The sequence below is a fragment of the Nothobranchius furzeri genome, chromosome 8 (genome assembly GCF_043380555.1).
Source record: "Nothobranchius furzeri strain GRZ-AD chromosome 8, NfurGRZ-RIMD1, whole genome shotgun sequence".
Classification (NCBI taxonomy): domain Eukaryota; kingdom Metazoa; phylum Chordata; class Actinopteri; order Cyprinodontiformes; family Nothobranchiidae; genus Nothobranchius; species Nothobranchius furzeri.
The window spans coordinates 61,000,827-61,022,025 of record NC_091748.1 but is presented as its reverse complement, the minus strand read 5'-3'; the positions used below and the strand labels follow the sequence as shown (position 1 = coordinate 61,022,025).

The following is a 21,199-nucleotide window of genomic DNA, read 5'->3' as shown; positions in this document are numbered from 1 at the left end:
AGAAATAGGATCACTATTTAGTAACGTTTTCACACTCAAGGCTACTTGTTACCATTCATTTACATTGTTTTGTGCTAAGCTAAAGCTAAAGTTTACTGCCGGAACAGAATGACTGGGCTGGTTAGGGTTAGTATTTTTCGACATATACAATTATGGGGAGTACAACAACAGAAACAATTTTACTTTGGTGTGGAGTTGTTTCGTTAAAGTCAATTAATTGATCTTAACAAAGCTATTAACAAAACAAGGCTGACACATTAATAACAGAAAGACTGAACTGTCAAAATGTAAGTTAACATTAAAATGCTTTTGTTTATGTCAGAACAATCAGCAGGGCACCACAGGGAATCGAACCCCATCTCACTGAGAGTACCATTACCAGTGCCTTTTACTTTTTGCTTTGACGAGGAAAAGCAAAACCTGCATCAAGAAATCTAGAAATGACCTCAAGACGCAGGAAAAACAAACCTTTATTAATCAGTTTAGGCCTGATTCAAGATGAGCTACGTTTAGTGATTTCTTAAATCTTTTATTTTATTTTATTTAAAAGTTTGGTGATTTCACTTGAATTCAATTTAGTTTTATTGTTAACGCAAATTCACAACCCAAATCATCTCACAGCACTTTACAAAGCAAACATTCCAGTTGAACCTACTTATTAAACAGTGAGTTGAGTTGAGTTCACGATGCTAATTAGTTAAAAGGTCCCTAACTAAGGAAACCCAGCGGATTGCATGGAGTCACTGACTCGTTGTGTCAGGGACTTTACAGCAATCCTCATACTGGGCAAACATGTAGCGACAGCGGAGAGGAAAACTCCCTTTTAACAAGAAGAAACCTCCAACACAACCTGGCTCAGAATGAGCAGCCATCTGCCACGACTGACTGGGAGTGGGGGGGTAACTTTTCAGATTTGTTTCTCATTTAATCGTTTTCTGAACAAACGTTGTGGGGAGCTGGTGGCACTCGTTAGCAACAACTGGTTGAAAGGTAGGGGGCACGCTGTCAAGTCCTGTCCATCACAGGGACTCATTGACATACCACCATTCACACATTCACTAATATCTAGGGGCAATTTAGTCACCAGCTCACCTAAATGTGTGTTTTTGGCCTGTGGGGGGGGACCCGAGCACCAGGAGCAAACCCACGCGTACATGGGGAGAACACGCTAGCTCCATGCAGAAAGGAAGTTCATGAGAATTACAAGGGACTACCATTGGAAATTAGCTTAGCTAATTCTGGTATATTTACGTCTTGTACATCCATTAATATGCATTGTCCAATTCAAATAAATAAATTCAAACCAGCAACCTTTCTGCTAGGCAACAGTGCTACCCACTGTGCCACCATGATGTCCCGTTTTTTATCTTGTGTGTGTGATTGGGGTGTGGAGTGTCTTGTTTATTTCTCAGATAAGGTTTTGGGGATGCGATGACTGGTTTAAATTCAGATTAGTTGTCAAATATTAAACAGATGAGCTGGACTAGGAGTAGTTTCTATGTTAAAAGTAAATGAGTTAAGTTTACAACAGAACATGGATAAGGTTTAGTGGTTGGCAGTACAATGCTAGCTAGAAACGTTTTAGGGTCACTAATTAACCCTAAACACGCGTGTGTGGGGGGAACCGGAGCGCCCGGAGTAAACCCACGCATACATGAAAGAGAAAATGTCGACCTCATAAAGAAAGGTGCCTGTCAGGATTCTAACTAGCAACCTCACTGCAAGACAAAAGTGTCAACATCTCCATGCAGCCCCTTTTTTTCTGGGTGTGTGCTCTAAGAGGGAGGGGGAGTTGTTCGGTGACTCACATCCAGGGACCTAATCATGGGGGTGTGTGTTGGGGGAGGTGTGTGTGTGTGTGTGTGTGTGATGAATTTAAGAACTGCCTTTGTGTTTCCGTAAACACGCAGGTGTAAGGAACTTTTTGAAGCGCCTCCACATAGAAATGGTTTCCCGATTTCCGTCGGCTGTTTGTGGAAGCTCTTCTTTTGGGCTACAGTCCTCTACGGGTAAAGAGTCACTTCCGTGGAGACGTTGGCTCACTTCCTCTGAATCTGACTGTTCCAATAATTCAGTCGGTGAACTAACTTCTGTTCCCGTCTGACAGTCGTCATGAGGATCTGTCTCCAGACCTTCCACAGATGTCTCTGGTTCCTGAGATCTTATTTCAGAACCAGGTTGAACCTCAGGTCTAATTCTTTCTTCGAGCTGCTGTTTGAGGGTCTGTAACTGTTCCTCATGCTGCGCGTTAGTTTTCATTTGTTCGAGCTGAAGATCTAAGATTACGCTGTGGAGTTCGGTCTCTCTTTTCTTCATAGATCCAAGTCTGGTCATCAGCTGCTCGTTACGTCTAGCAGTCTCTTTGCTTTTGCCCAGCTCAGATTCCAAACTTAGTCTGATCTTACTTTCCTCTTCAAGCTGCTTTTTAACGGTCTGCAGCTCCTGATCCAACTTCAGGTCTGACTCAACCTTCTCAGAGTTGATTTTGTCAATCGCCTCTCTGAGTTCAGAGTTACTCTGTTTCAACTCCAGGATCTCCTGTTTGGAACCAGAGTTCTGACTGATGAGATCTCTGTGTTTGTCCAGTTCAGCTTGCTGGTTCAGTCTCAGCCGATTTTCTTCAGAAAAACTAACTTCAAACTTTTCACAGAGAGAGGTTTTTTCTTGCAGCTGGAGTTTTAAGAGCTCCAGCTCTTTAGAAAGCTTCTCCTCTGCCTCAGTTTTCCTAGACTTGAGCATATGTAACTCATCCAAAAGATCTAGGTTCAGTTTTCTAAGATCACTCATCTTTGTGTTAAAGCTCTCATTAACTAAATCTTTGTCCAGACTGATTTTCTGTTCCTGCTCTAACTGGACTCTCAGCTGGGACTCCTGTTCTAATCTCAGCTGCAGATTTTCACACAACGCTTCTTTTTCCAGAAGCTGATTTTGTAAATCCTGCTCATGTTTTTCAAACTTTTCTACCTTATTTTGATAATAATCCAAGCCCTGTTCTAATTCATGAATTTCTATCCTTAATTTCTCACAAATGGAGTCGTTTGGCTTGTTTTTCTTCTCCCGCTGTAGCTTGAATCTCAGCCGCGATTCGTGGTCTAACCGTCTTTGGAGATCTTCACAAAAGCGTTCACTTTGCCACAGCTGCTCTTGTAGAGTTTCCACGTTTCTCTGACAGGTCTCTGTAGTATTCTGGTAATGATCCAGTCCCTGTTCTAGCTGAGTAATGTAAACTTGGAACTTCTTACAGTCGTTCTCAGCCTTAATCCGTTTATCTTTTTCAGTTTGGAACCATTCGTCCGTCATTGCCAGCATTGATTCGACGTCTTTCAGCTTTGCTGAAAGGTCATCATTTTGTTGTGTAACTCCAGAAGATTGAGGCTGGACATTCCCAGATGGAGTATTTCTTTGCAGAATGTACATTATTTTAGAGCTGTTTGTTGGTCTATCACACATAAAGTTCTCGAGTCTCGCAGAAGTCGATGTGTGCCTCACCAGTGGTTCCTCACTAATGAAATAGGAAGGTGCACACGGCCCTTTTATAGGCGGAGATCGATGACGTCACAAAGGATATGCAAATTAGGGGGCGGGGCATACAGAGTTTTCATCATTGTAACAAGTGGGTGGGGCCTAGAATTATTATTATTATTATTATCATTATTATCATTATTATTATTATTATTATTATTATTATTATAAATAAAGTTATTAATAATAATAAAATTAATAATAATAAGAAGAAGATCACCAATATTTGCCCAATTTGGGAAAAAAGAGGAACAAAATTACATTTAGGTTGTTAATTTAATTAAAAATATGTGTTTCCCTAATAGAAATGCACCAATATGAAAACTTGGGGGATTGTAGAATTCTGATATTATTACTGTTTATTGTTGCTAATCAATATCCACCAATATTTTTATTATACTATTTTTTCTTTCCACTTTCCACTGGCCTATGTTGCATCTCTGCTTTTGTAAAACGTCTTCAGTCCTGTCACTGTGCTGCACCATTATCACTGTCTCAAGGAGCTAATTATTGGTTGTTAATACCGTCCCAAGCTTACTAATCACCGATGCTAACATTGGCCGATAGCGAAGTTGATGCTGGTATATCACATATCTCAATTTCCTTAACTTCAGAAAATGTAACCTTACTGAAAATTTATAGTGCTGCAATTAGGGTTACAGGGATTAACGGGTTTGGTCATTAACTACTGTGTGAAACACTGCAGTTAACCCTATTAACAAAATACTGCTCACTCATTAATAATGGAATGTTTTGAGCATTAAAAGTGTCAAAATGTAAGTTAACAATAAAATACTTTTGTTTATGTCAGAACAATCAGCAGGGCACCACAGGGAATCGAACCCCGTCTCACTGAGAGTACCATTACCAGTGCCTTTGACTTTTTGTTTTGACGAGGAAAAGCAAAACCTGCATCAAGAAATCTAGAAATGACCTCAGGATGCAGGAAAAACAAACCTTTATTAATCAGTTTAGGCCTGATTCAAGATGAGTTATGTTTTGTGATTTCTTAAATCTTTCTTTGATTTAAAGTTTGGTGATTTCACTTGAATTCAATTTAGTTTTATTGTTTAGCACAAATTCACAATCCAGATCATCTCACAGCACTTTACAAAGCAAACATTCTAGTTGAACCTACTTATTCAACAGTGCATTGAGTTCAGTTCACAATGCTAATTAGTTAAAAGGTTCCTAACTAAGGAAACCCAGCGGATTGCATGGAGTCACTGACTCGTTGTGTCAGGGACTTTACAGCAATCATACTGGGCAGACATGTAGCGACAGCGGAGAGGAAAACTCCCTTTTAACAGGAAGAAACCTCCAACACAACCTGGCTCAGAATGAGCAGCCGTCTGCCACGACTGACTGAGGGTGGGGGGTAACTTTTAAGATTTGTTTCTCATTTATTCATTTTCTAAACAAACGTTGTGGGGAGCTGGTGGCACTAACTAGCAACTGTTTGAGAGGTAGGGGACACACTGGACATTTCCTGTCCATCACAGGGACTCCTAGACACACCACCATTCACACCTAGGGCCAATTTAGAGTCACCAGCTGACCTAAACGTGTGTTTTTGGCCTGTGGGGGGGGGGGGGGGGGGGCACCATGCAAACATGGGGAGAACACGCTAGCTCCACGCTGAAAGGAAGTTGATGAGAGTTACTTGGGACTACGGATGGAAACTAGCAGCTGAAAACTCACTTGTTCAAGCTGGCTTTTGACCTTCACCAATCTCCCTTTATTCTGCTCTCCCTACCTATTCCACCTTCTTCAGGATCCACTGATTTCCCTCTTTCATATTCACTCTCTTTCTTTACAGTTTTTTTAATCACAATTGTCTTTTTTGTGCTCATTTTAAATATATTTTTAACCATTTTATAAAGATTTTTATATTTTTACATTTTTTGTTTTTTGTGAAGCGCCTCGTGATTTTTATCTTGAGAGGCACTATAGAAATGATATTTTCTTCTTCTTCTTCTAGCTTTGCTAATTCTGCTATATTTAAATCTTGTACGCCCATTAATATGCATTGTCCCATTCAAATAATTAAATTCAAATTCAAACCAGCAACCTTTCTGCTAGGCAACAGTGCTACCCACTGTGCCACCATGATGCCCCCGTTTTTTTTTTTTTTTTTTTTATCTTGTGTGTGTGATTGGGGGTTGGAGTGTCTTGTTTATTTCTCAGATAAGGTTTTGGGAATGCGGTGACTGGTTTAACTTCAGATTAGTTGTCCACTCACTGGACCACCGAGGTGCCTGTCTCCAGACACCGCGGTGGCCCAGTGCTCCCCTCCAGACCACAGAGGTTCTGTCTTTTCATGTAAGTTCCTTTGTCTTTAGTGGAGGGGGGTTACTTGTCACACGATGTCTTGTGTTGTGTAAACATGCAGCTGTAACAAACTTCTTGAAATGCCTCCACTAGAAACATTGGCCTGTGCTGTGCTCACTGATGGTAGAGACTCAGTTTCTGTCTTTTGACTGGAGCTGAGATCTTTGATGTCCACTAAAGCCAGCCGCACACGAGAGCAAACTGCTGAGTAATGGCCTCAAATAATCATTTGCTCGGCAGATTGCTCGCAGTGTGCGCCTGATTTTTACTGAGTTTTTTGCCTCACGAGATGCTGAGGTGAATATCTCACCAGCAGGGCCGTGCAGAGACCGTTGACGGGGCGGGTTCTCAAAGTAAAAAAAAAAAAAAAAAAGGGGGGCACTTATCCAACAAGTTAGAAAATTCAGATAATGAGACCCTTGGGTTCAAACAACATAATAAAAATATATCAATTAGTGCCATTAGTGTTAATGTTAGTTCATAAATAATAGTTTTAGTTTTTAAAGCTGACTTATATCTAGAGATATTACAACCACATTTTTGCCCCTGATCTGAGTCCAAGTTGTTTGATTTTTGATTATCTTCGAATACTGAGTCCTGTTCTGATACCAGGCGGTGATGCAATGCATTATAAAAGAAGAAAGAAGTTGTCCTTCTGTCTGTATTTGTTGTCTTGTTTCTTATATTGTTGTGGGTTCTCAATAATGACACCATTACTTGAAGAGAAGGTACTTTATCGAACTCAGGCTCACATGCAACAACCAAGCTTCGCCATTACTGTCCCAGACCGCGGGTCATCCGCGTCCCCACTGGCTCCCCCTACCGTCTAGGAGTATTAACAACATAACCCATGATACTAAGCAAATAATGATTTGCTGTTATCATTACAGTACCAGGATGTAAACATGTTTATTTCTGCTGTGAAATTGGTATTTTTAACATGGGAGTCAATGCGGATTTGCTCGCTTCTGACACCAGCCCCCAGCAGATGAGAGTGGAACTGCAATTTTTGGTACTTCCGGGTTGGGACCAGTTTTTGAGCCGCATTGTGGGGGCTTGCTTCCAGCTCAGAGGTGCGGACACAGGGCAATTCAACGGGCTTCTTTGTGAGGTGCCTGCAGACAGGTGATAACATCTTCTTACAGGAGATTAACGATTTAACAAATGTAGGAAACATCGATTTTATGTACGTAAGGAGGTATGCTGGTGAAGGTTCTCAGTCATCCAGGTCATGGTAATCCAAAAGTGTTCAAATGAAGGCAACTGGAATTCTTTGGTTTCTTGAAGATGTTTCCCTTCTCATCCGAGGAGCTTTGTCAATTCTGACTGAAATGGGAGAGTCAAGATTATAAAAAAAGACAGCTACAGTTTATAAACTGGGTTTTTTATATAGAAAACGTTTTACTGATCGGCTTAATGAGCTGACCTGTATTGGAATGTTTACTATGTGGAGTGCCTTGAGACGACTCTTGTCGTGATTTGGCGCTACATAAATAAACTTGAAATTGAACTGAATTGAAGAAGGTGACAATTTTCTGGCAGATGTTTTAACACAACAAAACATTACAGGGGCATTAAAGGGGGTCGACTGTAACAAAAATGACCCAATAAATATACACAGTTTCAGATTTTGAAAAGAAACTCAACTTTACCAGCATTCATAAATCTGTTTATTTTGGATTCTCTTTAGTGGTGAAAACCTGGAACTACACCCAGGTTCTGGGAAAACCATTTAGGCCTCTTTTATCTAAAAAAAACTGTAATCACTGTTTTTAAAAAGAAGAAGAAGAAGAAGAAGAAGAAGAAGAAGAAGAAGAAGAAGAAGAAGACTGCAACAGTTTTGACTCGAAACAATTTCAAAGAATCTTTAAAAATGCATTTGTTGCAATGACCCTACGTAGCCAGAGGAGGGCGACAACTGTCCGGAAATAGCTTTTCCTTTCCACAATGTGTAGTTTTTGTCCCTTCTCGTGAGCCATACAACCATTTATCAGCTGATCAGTCGGCTGATCTATCCTACTTATAAGCTTCCCTCTTGAACTGCTGAAGTTTTTGTTGTTTCCAAAAATGTTGTCGGCCTGGTGGATTCTTCTATCGGTTCTGGCGGTTGTGAGCGGGTCCAGCGTGTGTCCTTGTGAGACACCACAGCTGTGTCAGCAGATCCAGAAGGAGAGAGAGTTTGAGGTAAAACTTCTGCAAACACCAACTTCCTTTTGTTTGCACAGAACTAGAAACCGATTTTCTGCCAACTCAAACAAAGCTCCAGCTGTACTTACCGTACATCTGTTTACCCTGAATCAAAATTATTTATTTTATTTACAATTTAAGTTAAATCTATTTTTTAACTCATTTATTTTTCTTTTACTGGTTTAAAGCATCCCATTCAGTTTTTGATCATAATTGTGTTTTTAGGTGTTTGTATTTGATGTGGGTGGAAAAACATGGAAGTCCTACAACTGGAACATGGTGACGACTGTGGCCGCCTTTGGAGATTATGATGCTGAGCTCATGTGTTTTGCTCACTCTAAAGGTGCACGAGTTGTCCTCAAAGGTAACATTTTGTTTGTTTGATCCTAAAGGTCATAAATTGACCAAAAAAAAAAAAAGATTCTGTTAACTGAGCTGTTGTCTACCTGGTAACAGGCGATTTTCATCTCCCCTACATCGTGGACAGAGCCAACAGAACCGCATGGATAACAAAGCAAATCAGTCTGGCCAAGAGTCAGTTTATGGATGGGATTAACATTGATATTGAACAAGAGGTGGATAAAGGCTCGCCAGAGTACTTTGCTCTGACATCAGTGGTCAAAGAGACAACAGAGGCGTTCCACAGGGAAATCCCAGGTTCTCAGGTCATAAAAGTTTTGGAGCAGATTCTGTCCAGATAGTTGGTTTATTTCAAATTCAAATTCAAAAATACTTTATTAATCCCAGAGGGAAATTGATTTATTAACTCTCATGTTATATTCACTTGTTTGTCTCCTATTCAGGTTTCATTTGATGTTGCCTGGTCACCAAAATGCATTGACAAGCGCTGCTATGATTACATCTCCATCGCAGAATACTGTGACCTACTGTTCGTGATGTCCTACGACGAGCAGAGCCAGATCATCGGTGACTGCATTGCAATGGCAAATGCTCCTCTCAAACAAACACTGAAGGGTTCGTTGTTCTGAATCATATTATGAATGACAACAACACAGCTTGTAAATATAAGACTTAGCTAGACACCATCAGACATGTTTGTTTTCTGTCCTTTTAGGTTATGAGGAATATTTGGATCTAAAGATTCATTATAAGAAGTTGGTGATGGGAGTGCCGTGGTATGGCTACGATTACCCGTGTGTCAACCTTTCCCAGGTATGAGCATATTCAAAAGCAGCACATTAATATTTTATAGGTCAGTATTGCATTTAACAAGAGGTGTTGCTTTCTAAACCCATGCGTGAGACAAACATCACTTTTACTGCTAGGCGTTTTGTGATCAACACCAACAAACAATAAAGGCTGACTGAAACTTTTAAACAACTTCTGCCATTGTGTCATTGAAGCTGGTTAATTTTTTAAAGTTAATTAGTAATCAATTAGCCTTTTTTTTTAAATTCCTTTACTTCTCCTGAATACTCAACACAAAGTTCAGCGTTTATCTTCTTTTGATTCTTTTTTGCTGACACCTTGAGGATGGCCACATGGTGGCAGACTTGTGATGTTGTTTATTTTTGAAACATTTTTAGTCCAATCTATGGTAGTTTAACTTCATAAAACCAAGATAGACCTGAAGGGTAAATAATAACAATATTGTCTGCAGCAAAGCCACAGGTTGGTGGCTTTGCATTTAGAGTAATGTAATATTCTGACACTGAGTTGGATTTTCTTGTTAACGTTATACTGCATTAGAACGGCAGAATGAGCATCACTGGCTTATTTATATTTGGAATTATGTTGAATATGCATAGTGGTGCAGTGGTTAGCACTGTTGTCTCACAGCACGAAGGTCGCAGGTTCGAAACTCGGGCTGCGGCCTTTCTGCCTGGAGTGGCGTGTTCTCCCCATGCATGCGTGGGTTTCCTCCGGGTACTCTGGTTTCCCCCACAGATCACAACATGCCCTATAGGTTATAAATTGTAAGTCGCTTTGGATAAAAGCGTCTGCTAAATGAATAAACATAAACATATAAGTTAAAAAAAAACACGTATTACAGCAACAAAATTTAAATTCTCAGCAACAGTGAATGCAGCATAACTATGTTTATCTGGGTTATATTTTGCCAGATGAGTTGCAATAACTCCCCTGAAACCAAAATGTCTGATTAGCATATTTCTGTTTATACTTTTGTAGGTTTTTTTTTGTTCATCCATCCATTTTTGTCCACTAATCTGGGGTTGGGTCCGGTGGACACATAAAAATACAACAGAACCCAAATATCACTGTGCCAACCGCTCAACCGCTTGAGGAGATACAACAGTAACAACTTTTGCTGAAAAACACACAATAATAAATCATAGTGCATTTAGTGCCAACCACAGCCATGGGCTATGTGTTAAACACACCCAAGGCCATACTTGTGAGAGCACTGTGTCCTTTCTTGTAAAATATAACCAAACTTTCAAACGTTTGTGCCGCTTAGACGCCATGTTTCTTGCACCCGTAAGCTACACAACATGTGTGGTGACATCATTCGCGCTGACTGGAATTGTTGAGGGGAATCGTTTGCAAAAGTGGCGAACGATTCCTAGGAATTGAAAAAATGGGAACCAGTTCTAAACAAGAACCGGTTTTTGATTTTCACCTCTAACCACCCAGGTCTGCCAGTCCATTGGAACTGCACCTGATGTCCGCAAGATATTGCAGAGTTGTGTCAACCAACACAGCTCCACAACATCTAGAGCCTTAACGAACTCTGGGCAAATCTCACCCACCCCCTGGGCCTTGCCATCAATTAGCTTTTTGACCACCACAGTGACCTCAGAACCAAAAATTGAAGAGCCCAACCAAAAGTCCCCAGACTCCGCTTCCTCACTGGAAGACGTTCAGGTGGGATTGAGGAGGTCTTTGAAGTCCGCTCACTGATCCACTACGTCCCAAGTCGAGTTCAGCAGCACACCGTCCTCACTGTAAACAGAATCTGTAGCGCTCTGCTTTCCCTTCCTGAGACGCCGGATGGCTGACCAGAATCTCCTCAAATTTTTCTCTCTGGTCTCACCGAATTCCTCCCACACCCAGGTTTTGCCTCCGCAACCACCCCAGCCGCATCCTGCTTGGACTGCTGGTACCTATCAGCTGTCTGTGGAGTCCCACAGGCCAAAAAGACCTGTCAGGTCGCTTTCTTCAGCTTGACAGCATCCCTAACCGCCAGTGCTACTTTCGTTTAGCATTTAATATAAGGAAAGACTGTAATAAAGACATTACAGGGGTATTTTTATATTGGGGTTATTAATAATTTAGCAACATAATTAATTGCTTTCCTTTTAAGAATTGAAATCTCACTGCACCATCCTGCTGTTGTTCTTTCATACTAGGAGGGAATTTGCTACATACCTCAGGTTCCTTTCCGTGGCGCTCCGTGCAGCGACGCAGCAGGATCTCAAAAAAACTACGAGTGGATCATGAAGCAGCTCAAAAGCTCGTCAGGCAGGATGTGGGACGACGAGCAGCAGGCCCCTTATTTCAATTACAAGGTGCACAATCTTTTTTTTTTTTCTTCATCAAACTGAGTTAATGCATTCATACAGTTTAATGAGTTCAAACTGAACAAAGTTTAGATGAATTATTCATTAAGCTGTTTTAACTGTTTATTTAAATAACATTAAAACATTCCAATAACATATTCTTTAAAGGTCAGGAAGTCTTTTATTTGGCTGGTTGTTTGTGTGTCTCTCAGGACCAGAGTGGGAAGGCTCATCAGGTTTGGTATGATGACCCACAGAGCCTTTGTGCCAAAGCCAACTACGTGATGCTTAAAGGCTTGAGGGGCATCGGCATGTGGAACGGAAACATCCTGGACTACAGCGACGACCCAGACGCCCAGAATCAGACCACGCAGATGTGGAACGCACTTCTAGGATGCTAACTGGAAAAATTCAAACCTGCTGATAATTAGTGGCTTATGCTGTTGTTGTTCGCTCCTCAGGGATGCACACCTGCACTGAATCCTTGTTTTTTATATAATTGTATTCACGACAGACTGTTCTGTTTTACTTTGTCATAGATAAAAAAAAATCAAATACTCTGGTTGGTCTCACTGGCTTTCTCTTTAAATGGGATTGTTGCATTTTAATGAGCAGCTACATAGAAAATAAGCATCTCATCTCTGTTTTTGGTTGTCACGGTAACAGGAAAAAGGTTTTAAACAAAGAAAACGTGGATTTCAGCCTAAACAGGAATATGCAGAAGCAGTGCCTATTTTAGCCTACTCTTAAATAATATGTATATATGTGCTATTTCCTTTGAATTGACTATGTACAGTACAATTTCATTACATCACTGTGACGAAGTGGTATGGATGATTTCCCATTCGTCCCTGTAATTTATTTCTGTAGCCTGCTGGCACTGTGATGGGATATTTGAACTGAAATGTGAATATTGCACTGGTGTGGATGTAGTTACCACTTGGGATTTCATGTTTGCTTTGTATCCAGAGCAGGTTGTGAGGGGAGGGGAGGGCCCACCCCACCCAGTACTACCTCCCTGGATCACTCTATGATTGGCTGCTTCATTTGGACAAACCAAAGGAAGTGGGATTTGTTTCTTTGGTCTTAGTGTGGAAATGTTTCTTGTATTGTAAAAACAGTTTTGTCTTTTATGTTAACATTTAGGTACATTTATGTGGATGTTCGTTTCCTTTTGGATTTAATGTTGGAGAACTGATGATTGGGGCTGATTGTTTGCAGGTGTGATTTTCTGGGGTATTTAAAGGAAGCCAGGTGGAGGCTTGGGGAGGTTATTTTGTTATTGAGTGATCTGCAAAAGGAAAGCAGTGAAATAAATGCCTGAGAAGCATTTTTGGCTCTCAAGGAAAAATGTCCATGTGCTGCAGTTTGCCTCTACTTCTTTCAACTTGAAGACCTTCTGGCTGCTCTACATCTTCACAATCACTTTTTTGCAAAAACAAAAAAATCATTAAAGACCCCCTCAAATGAAAATAGTGGCTTTTCCATTATGACACATTCTTGAGGCCTTTTTCTTATTCTACAAGACACGTCTAAAGAAATTAAACCTCAAAATTGTATTCTGCATTCAAACCGCTGTGAATCAGCAGCAGATGAGAAAAAAATGCAGTCTAAAACTGACTGGGTTTGTGATGTCACAAACCCAGTGGGTGGAGCATAAATTCTACACCGCTCTGCCCCCTGAGGAGTTTTATCAAATGTCAACTAGTAAGACACCTGACTCAGCTGCAGAGGACCGGAGTTCAAATCCAGGTTGGCACACATGACATTTTAGCTCAGTTGTCAAAGGTTTTTTTAATTTATTTTTACAATAATACGTTAATACAGTAATAAGACTCCCACTTTTTTATTAATAAACGTCCAAATGAGACGCGCCGGAAGATGTGGAAATCACAGCCAGAAAAATGTTCGACTTTCACTTTGGAGCAGTTTTTTTAACCATGACCGGACGTCTTGGACTGACTTCGTTTCAACGGTCATCAAACGTCTGAATGTTTGCTGGGATCATTTATCTACAGGACAGTAACGTCAGTGCTTCACGCTGTAGCTGCTGTTTGTTAACCTAACCTTATTTCAGCTGTGTTAATGCGATGTATGATATAATGTAGTGCAATGCGTTTTACATGGGCAGGTTTAAAGGCAGTTCTGGAGGCAAAGGCCCAAACTGGTACTAGCAAGGTTGTAGGCTACCCAATAAAGTGGCCAGTAGGTGTATATGTAAAGCAGAGGTCACAACAGGGTGCTACAGCATGCCTCCTCCTGAACAGAACTGCACCGTGTGTGGTTTGGGACATGGTCCTGGAAAAAAGGGTGAGGCCGGGCTAGGAGTAGGTTGCATAGCTGTGGGAACCCCGAGTTCGTTTTACGCCGTGTAATTCTGGTGCAGCTCCAGGAAGATGCTGCTACTGCTGAGCAGGCAACCAGCACACAAGTCCAAAACATAAAGCTGACAGATTTCTTCAAATCAGTTTAGAAAGTTGGACCAAACTCGTTTGCACACAAGCTGGTCAGAGAGGACAAAGCAGCACCGTGGAGGACAGAATCAGACAGGTGGAGTGATGGAGGGGCTCAGAGCGGCAGACAGAGCAGGTGGACGACTTTTAAGCAACAAAAAATATGATGATCCCAGAGATGATCTCAGTGGTTCGGATTGTTGCTTACAAGTAATCCACCTGCTCTGTCTGCTGCTCTGAGGTCCTCCTTCCCTCTACCTGTCCGATTCTGTTGTCCACCTGCAGCACGGCACGCTGCTTTGTCCTCTCTGAGCGGCTTGTGTCCAAGCGATCGGTCCAAATTTCTAAACTAATTTAAAGAAATTTGGCCCAGCATGCAATTGAACCCAGGTCCTCTGCGTGTAAGTCCTTTGTCCCTGTCCTCAGCTCCGCCCACAACCCAAAGGCAAATCATTAATGAGCCACTGCCTCTATATAAACACCAAAGCGGCACAAGTTTCGTAATTTTGTCTAAAAACAGAAGAATCATAGTTTAAAGACCACTGAGAACTATTTTAAAACAGCTAAAAAAGATAATTAGAGTGGGACTTTAATGTTTTACACATACTTTTCGGATTCATTAGGCATTTAAAACCTAACATAAGATGAAAATGTTGATAAAGTACGTTGCGTTGTCATCTTTTAGCTCATTCGATAATTTCACACCATAAACACCTTCATTTAATATCATTTCTTGCTTAGCACATTCAAAAATAAACACACCTCTAAGACTGTAATGGTTATCTCTTAGTTAGAAAAAAACTAGTACACAATTAGGGATATATTTATTAGTTACTCTATGGAGAATTTCTAAGACTTTAACTTTACAATGGCACTTAATTTTACATTTTAATTTTGTATAAATAAATTGTTGGCTGGTATCCCATGTTGTGAACCATTCTATATGGCCTTTTGTTGTCATTTAAATAGAATCTATACATATTTTCCTCGCACTTCCCCAAATCAATCAATCAATCAATCAATCAATCAAAGCTTTATTTATAAAGCGCCTTCCGCAACCCTGTCAGGAAGCCCAAGGCGCTGAAATCTCAGCACAATATGACAAATAAGGACTAAAGAACAGTAAATCAAAAACAAAGCTGTTTTGTTTATTTCGTAGAGTATTGAAATAGATTTGGACACTTGATATTTGATATATTCAACATGTGGTTTTTAACTAAGTTTCCTTTCATGTACTTGTTCACTTTGAACTCCATTTAAATATAGTTTATTATTATCATCATCACATCGAGAGGAGCCAGTTGAGGTGGCTCAGGCATCTGGTCAGGAGGCCTCCTGGACGCCTCCCTGGTGAGGTTTTCTGGGCACGTCCAACCGGGAGGAGGCCTGAAGGTGGACCCAGGACACGTTGGAGGGACTATGTCTCTCACCTGGCCAGGGAACGTCTTGGGATTCCCCCGGAGGAGCTGGCCCAAGTGGCTGGGGAGAGTAAAGTCTGGGCCTCTCACCTTAGGCTACTGCCCCCGTGACCCGACCCCGGATAAGCGGATGAAAATGGATGAATTATCATTATCTCCTGTGCTCTTAAGCTTCTTTGTTTTTTAGCTTGTCTGTTTTTTTGGGAATTGTGTAGCATGCAGTTATAGAGGTAATGCCAGTAGAAATGCCCTTACTGCAGCAGAACTGAATAACTTGTTTCTGATGTGACAACAGTTCCTCCGTTGGTGGTTCCTCCATCTTGCCTGGCTCTTTCACAGAAAGCTTCACACGTGTGCAACACTGTTAGAACCCAGAAGAGAGGTCGTCGATGACACTTGCATTTTTTCCCGTGCCGTGTTTCCCGTCAGTCCAGGATGAGATGATTGACTCCTTTTCTGAGCAAGCTCAACCTTCAGCGCTCCCAGCTCTGTAGCTGCCTGCTTCCTCAACTACACGTGGGGATAAAATGGGTTTCTTTTTACAAGCTAGGTTCAGAACTGATGTCAACGCTAAAATAAAATTACCTTCATCTCCGTTATCAGCTTCATTTCTGCATCTTCTACTTTCCTCTTCATGTTGTCGATCTCAAAGTTCTCCTTCATGATCTGAATGATGAGCTCGTTCTGAAATGATTCACCTTAGATTAATTTATTGAGCTGACATGAGATTAAAAGGTTTTCCAAGAAGCAAAGATTAAAAATTTTAACCAACAAGTAGGAAGCAGATTCTTGCTCATCAGAAAGCTGTATTATAAGGATACAGTAGTACAGTTTGTTTGAATGCATCTGCTCCTAATATGTGTATTAATGTGAATTATGCAGTAAATGCATTAAAATCTAATGAAAACACGATTTGATTGAACCTTTCCTGATGTCCTCCCTTGTCTCAGTGGTTTTCCTAAGCTCTTCCTGATTTGCAGCTGGTGCAGGGCTTTGTTGTAAAGTGTCTCCAGTTCTAGTTTTAGCTGTCTCAGTTTGTCCTCCAGAGGTGCTGTGGCCTTCTTGGTTCCAAAGTATTTCTTCTTCCAGCTGTCACGTGCTTCGTGTGGACAGGCAAGACAAAAAACAGAACTTTATTTCTCAAGAATCAGACGAAGATCCTCTTGAGTTTTATGTCCACCTTGGTTCCTGCGATGCCTGTTCTGAGACAACAAGTCCTTCCCTTTCCTCAGGAGCTGCTGTCTTGTCCACTCCAGCTCCCGTCTCTCCTCCTTCACTAGTTTGAGTGTCTCGATTAGCTCCTCTCCTTTCAGAAACAAAACATTTGTTGTAATCAACAAAAGTAGCATTAAATCCTGAGCATGTGAGCAGAGCTTACTGTTTGTGACAGGAGAGGCAGGTTTTACTGAATCTAAACCTCCACACACCCCAGCTGTGGGTTTGTTCCTCAAGGACGTCAGAGCGTGCACGTCTTTGGAGTTTCTACCCATGGAAAACACAAAAATAAATAAAGAGTATAAGTGTTGTTCTGCACAGAGATGATATGGGACACAGTACCTGTCTCTGAGGGACACGCCTGGATCTTGGCCCTCGAGACAGTCGGCTGAAAGTCCGTCTCTGTGTTTCGTCTTTGAGCAGGTTTCCTCTCTGTGAGGTAACCACCTCACCTGAGCTGCAGCAGCTTCACATCTGTCTAAAGCTGGAGGACAACAACGCTGTGAGAGTTTGGTAGAGATTTTAACGTGCTGCTACTTTAATGACCGAGGACTCGTAGAGGAAATGTGAAATGCACCTTTAATTGTACCTTTTTTCATTGAAACAAGCTGCAATGCTCTGTGGCTCTGAGGCTTCACTGTGTGATCCTCCTGTTCAGTTCTCCTCATGCAGCACAGAGCTTCCTCCTCAACCTCACCCTCTGAGGAGCTGCAGCTCCGATCGTCTTCCTCCTCCTCCTCTTCGCCCTCCTCTTCCAGCTCAGAGGGAGGAGGTAGCTGCTGGGAACACGGAGGAATGTGGGGGAATTTAACAGGCTTCTTTGTCCCAGTCGGCACGTCACACAACTTTAGAGGCTGGTAACAGATCTGCTGCTCCGGGGAGCTGCTGCTGGTATCCGTGGTGACGGAACGAGAGCAGAAGCTGCTGTCTGCCTCCACAGCAGGCAGCAGGTAAAGCTCTGGCTGAGCTGCCTGCAGACAGGTGACAACAACTTCTTACAAGAGCTTAACACGATTTACTAAATGTAGGAAACATGAATTTTACGTACGTAAGGAGGTGCAAATGTTTTCACTTTCAGGTCTTTCTCTTGACTGCTTTTCACCTGTAAAAGAGGAATTTTTATGTTTACACGCACACACCCATAAACTTAAGTGTTATAGTTTACGGTCTGCATTGTGGAGCACAATCAGCTCTACAAAAGGGTACTTAACTGCCTGCTGCACTCACCACAGCCAGACTTTGGCCCACGCATCTCAGAAAAGAGAATTTATTGACGTCCTTCTCACCGCCAAGGAAAGCAGCCAGCTCAGCCCGCAGAGTTCTCAAGGTGATATCAGGATAGACCCTACATGTGTGAGGGCAAGTAGAAATGATCTTTTTATTTTTACACCAGTCAGGGAGTTTGCAGGGCTGGAAACATTACAAGTGCAAGTGTGTTTCTTTATTAAGTTGGTCTGATTTTTAGTACAAGCTTCAGTTCACAAAAAGCACCAGAAACCTGAATCTGTCTCGACTTTTTACAAACTTTCAAAACCATGATTGTGTTTATAAGATATGAAATCTACAAGACTTGTGAGAAAAGTGTTCACCATCATCTTGTTTCTTCCTGCTTTACACAAGCACTCACAAAGTTGTAATAACTTAGCTGACATAATTATGCTGTGAACATTCATATCTGAAGCTTTGCTGTTTTATCACAAAAGGGGGGGAAATGTGTCAACTAAGTATTTCATAACTAGACTTCAATGATACATGGAAGCACCAATTTTTAAGGGGTACTTTGCAGTTTCGCTTGCTTTCCGCACCCTCTAGTGTCCGTTTAGTAAAACCAGACGTGAAACTTTTCTCCTCGTTGTGCGTTTGTCTTTTTAACACCTTAATCTAACAGCTGAAATGTCTCCTCAGTCTTCATTAGTGTCTACAGGAGTGATTCATTACTAAATCTACCAGATCAGCTGTGTTTGTGATTATAAACATGCAGGAAACATGCTGGAAGCAGCTCCAAGCAGCTTCACTTTTCCAAGTCCAGCAGGGACCAGACTGACACTCTGAAGTTGCAAGTGCAATATTCTGGCCTCAGGGGGCGGTGTGGCATTTAGCACATACTGGCTAAAGAAAATGATTTAAAACTATGAAAAATTGCATTTGGCTTTAAAGCAACATGCTTAATTTGATAGTTTCCTAAAAAACGAACATGAAAAACTAAATGGGATATTTAATGTAAATCCATGGCTCTGATGAGTTTTTATATTCTTTAAATTAACATGTTGCTCAAACACTTTCAACAGTTTCACCTGATAAAGCCAGCAGATATGAAGCTCTCTGTGGCTTTGGCTGAGATTTTGTTGAGTTTCACATTCCACTGGTCACATGGCACAAACAGCACATGAAGCTCCACAAACTACACACAAAAATAAAATAAAACACTTTTTCACCGTTTGCACACACCTCAGATTCATAAAGAGATTTTGCAATTATGAAAAGCCTGAACATACCTTACAACTGGCGGGTCTCATTTCCTCTGTTGTCCCGGCGATTCACAACTCCATTATTAATCCAATTTAGCACAAAGAAGGCAGTGAAATACTAAAAAATATATATTTTCAAGGCGTTGGTGAAGTTTCTTATGAAAACTTCCCAAAAAACTCTGTTGTGCTTAAGAACACTCAACCAGTGGAGTTTCTTTTATGAGAATACCACACTGGGTTGCTCTGGTGCTGAAGACACACACTTGTAGAAAGAAAAGCAAACTCCCAAAACAGTGGCGTGTCCAGATCTTTTAAAATGGGGTGGCCCAGGTGAGGCACTACTTTGTGCATGGGTGGCACCAATGGTTATGCGTATAATTTTTTTTTGTTTTACCCCAAGCCTTTTGTGGACAATGAAAAGCATATTTAAAGGGAATTCAGTGTGGTGGGCCCTGGGGTGGCCAATCAGATTCCAAGGGTGGCATTTGCTACCTCAGGCAGCTCCCTGGACACGCCCCTGTCCCAAAACTCTCAGATGAATTGATTTCCAGAAAAATGAAAGTGGAAACAAATGTATATTTACTTACAGTTCTGTCAAGCTAATTCAGGGGAAAAGGTTTACAGATTTTTTATTTATAGTCAAGTCAAGTATTCTTTCTTCTGGACTCAGTCCAATTCACAGAAGTAGAAAAACATGCTAGAAGAAGAAAAGAAGAAGAAAATATCATTTCTATGGTGCCTCTCAAGATGAAAATCATGAGGCACTTCACAAAAACAAAAAATGTAAAAATATTAAAAATAATTTAAAAAATGGTTAAAATATATTTAAAATTAGCAAAAATAGACAATTGTGATTAAAAAATGTTAAGAAAGAGAGAGAGAGTGAATAGGACAGAGGGAAATCAGTGGATCCTGAGGAAGGTGGAATAGGTGGGGAGAGCAGAATAAAGAGAGAGGGGTTGAAGAAGGTCATACAAAAGCCACTTTGAACAAGTGAGTCTTCAGCTGCTTTTTAAAGAAGACCACTGATCTCAGGCTCAGGGGGAAAGCTTTCCAGAGTCTGGGGCCACAGCAGAAAATGATCTGTCACCTTTGGTCTTCAATCAATCAATCAATCAACTTTATTTATATAGCACTTAATCATGTTTATGTTTATGTATTTAGCAGACGCTTTTGTCCAATCATACAATACATGCAACTCAAAGTCTCGTCTCGTCTCGTCTCGTCTCGTCTTCCTCCGCTTATCCGGGTCCGGGTCGCGGGGGCAGCATCCCAACTAGGGAGCTCCAGGCCGTCCTCTCCCCGGCCTTGTCCACCAGCTCCTCCGGCAGGACCCCAAGGCGTTCCCGGACCAGATTGGAGATGTAACTTCTCCAACGTGTCCTGGGTCGACCCGGGGGCCTTCTGCCGGCAGGACATGCCCGAAACACCTCCCCAGGGAGGCGTCCAGGAGGCATCCTGACCAGATGCCCAAACCACCTCAACTGGCTCCTTTCGATCCGGAGGAGCAGCGGTTCTACTCCGAGTCCCTCCCGAATGTCCGAGCTCCTCACCCTATCTCTAAGGCTGAGCCCGGCCACCCTACGGAGGAAACTCATTTCGGCCGCTTGTATCCGCGATCTCGTTCTTTCGGTCATTACCCAAAGCTCATGACCATAGGTGAGGATTGGGACGTAGATCGACCGGTAAATCGAGAGCCTGGCTTTCTGGCTCAGCTCCCTCTTCCCCACGACAGATCGGCTCAGCGTCCGCATCACTGCAGACGCCGAACCAATCCGCCTGTCGATCTCCCGATCCCTCCTACCCTCACTCGTGAACAAGACCCCGAGATACTTAAACTCCTCCACCTGAGGTAGGACCTTTACCCCGACCCGGAGGTGGCAAGCCACCCTTTTCCGGTCGAGAACCATGGTCTCAGATTTGGAGGTGCTGATCCTCATCCCAGCCGCTTCACATTCGGCCGCGAACCTACCCAGCAAGAGCTGAAGGTCAGAGCTGGATGAAGCTAGGAGGACCACATCATCCGCAAAAAGCAGAGACGAGATTCTCCTGCCACCAAACTCGACACACTCCACACCACGGCTGCGTCTAGAAATTCTGTCCATAAATGTGATGAACAGAAC

The 21,199-nt window shown here is 41.9% G+C and overlaps 3 protein-coding genes across 3 annotated transcripts; 1 reads left to right on the top strand and 2 right to left on the bottom strand.

The window, feature by feature from the left end:
* Positions 1-416: 416 nt before the first annotated feature.
* Positions 417-7,086, bottom strand: LOC139071415 (cingulin-like). The gene is made up of 5 exons (XM_070553873.1): positions 7,044-7,086; positions 6,870-6,968; positions 5,926-6,027; positions 5,765-5,858; positions 417-3,502 (listed from the first exon to the last, which is right to left on the bottom strand). Exons 1-5 carry the CDS (start codon positions 7,084-7,086, stop codon positions 1,876-1,878), a joined length of 1,965 nt encoding a protein of 654 aa, XP_070409974.1. The 3' UTR covers positions 417-1,875.
* Positions 7,087-7,821: 735 nt separating this feature from the next.
* ctbs (chitobiase, di-N-acetyl-) lies at positions 7,822-12,084 on the top strand. The gene is made up of 7 exons (XM_015970664.3): positions 7,822-8,037; positions 8,266-8,404; positions 8,497-8,705; positions 8,844-9,015; positions 9,116-9,213; positions 11,373-11,531; positions 11,735-12,084. The coding sequence occupies exons 1-7, from the start codon at positions 7,921-7,923 to the stop codon at positions 11,921-11,923; spliced, it is 1,083 nt and encodes a 360-aa protein (XP_015826150.3). The 5' UTR covers positions 7,822-7,920; the 3' UTR covers positions 11,924-12,084.
* Positions 12,085-15,102: 3,018 nt separating this feature from the next.
* Positions 15,103-19,325, bottom strand: spata1 (spermatogenesis associated 1). The gene is given in 12 exon segments (XM_015970663.3): positions 15,103-15,831; positions 15,834-15,903; positions 15,979-16,077; positions 16,317-16,492; positions 16,574-16,699; positions 16,772-16,875; positions 16,951-17,092; positions 17,198-17,579; positions 17,657-17,710; positions 17,836-17,953; positions 18,903-19,009; positions 19,104-19,325. Coding segments are annotated over 12 exon segments (1,473 nt in total). The 5' UTR covers positions 19,125-19,325; the 3' UTR covers positions 15,103-15,757.
* Between the last annotated feature and the right edge of the window lie 1,874 nt (positions 19,326-21,199).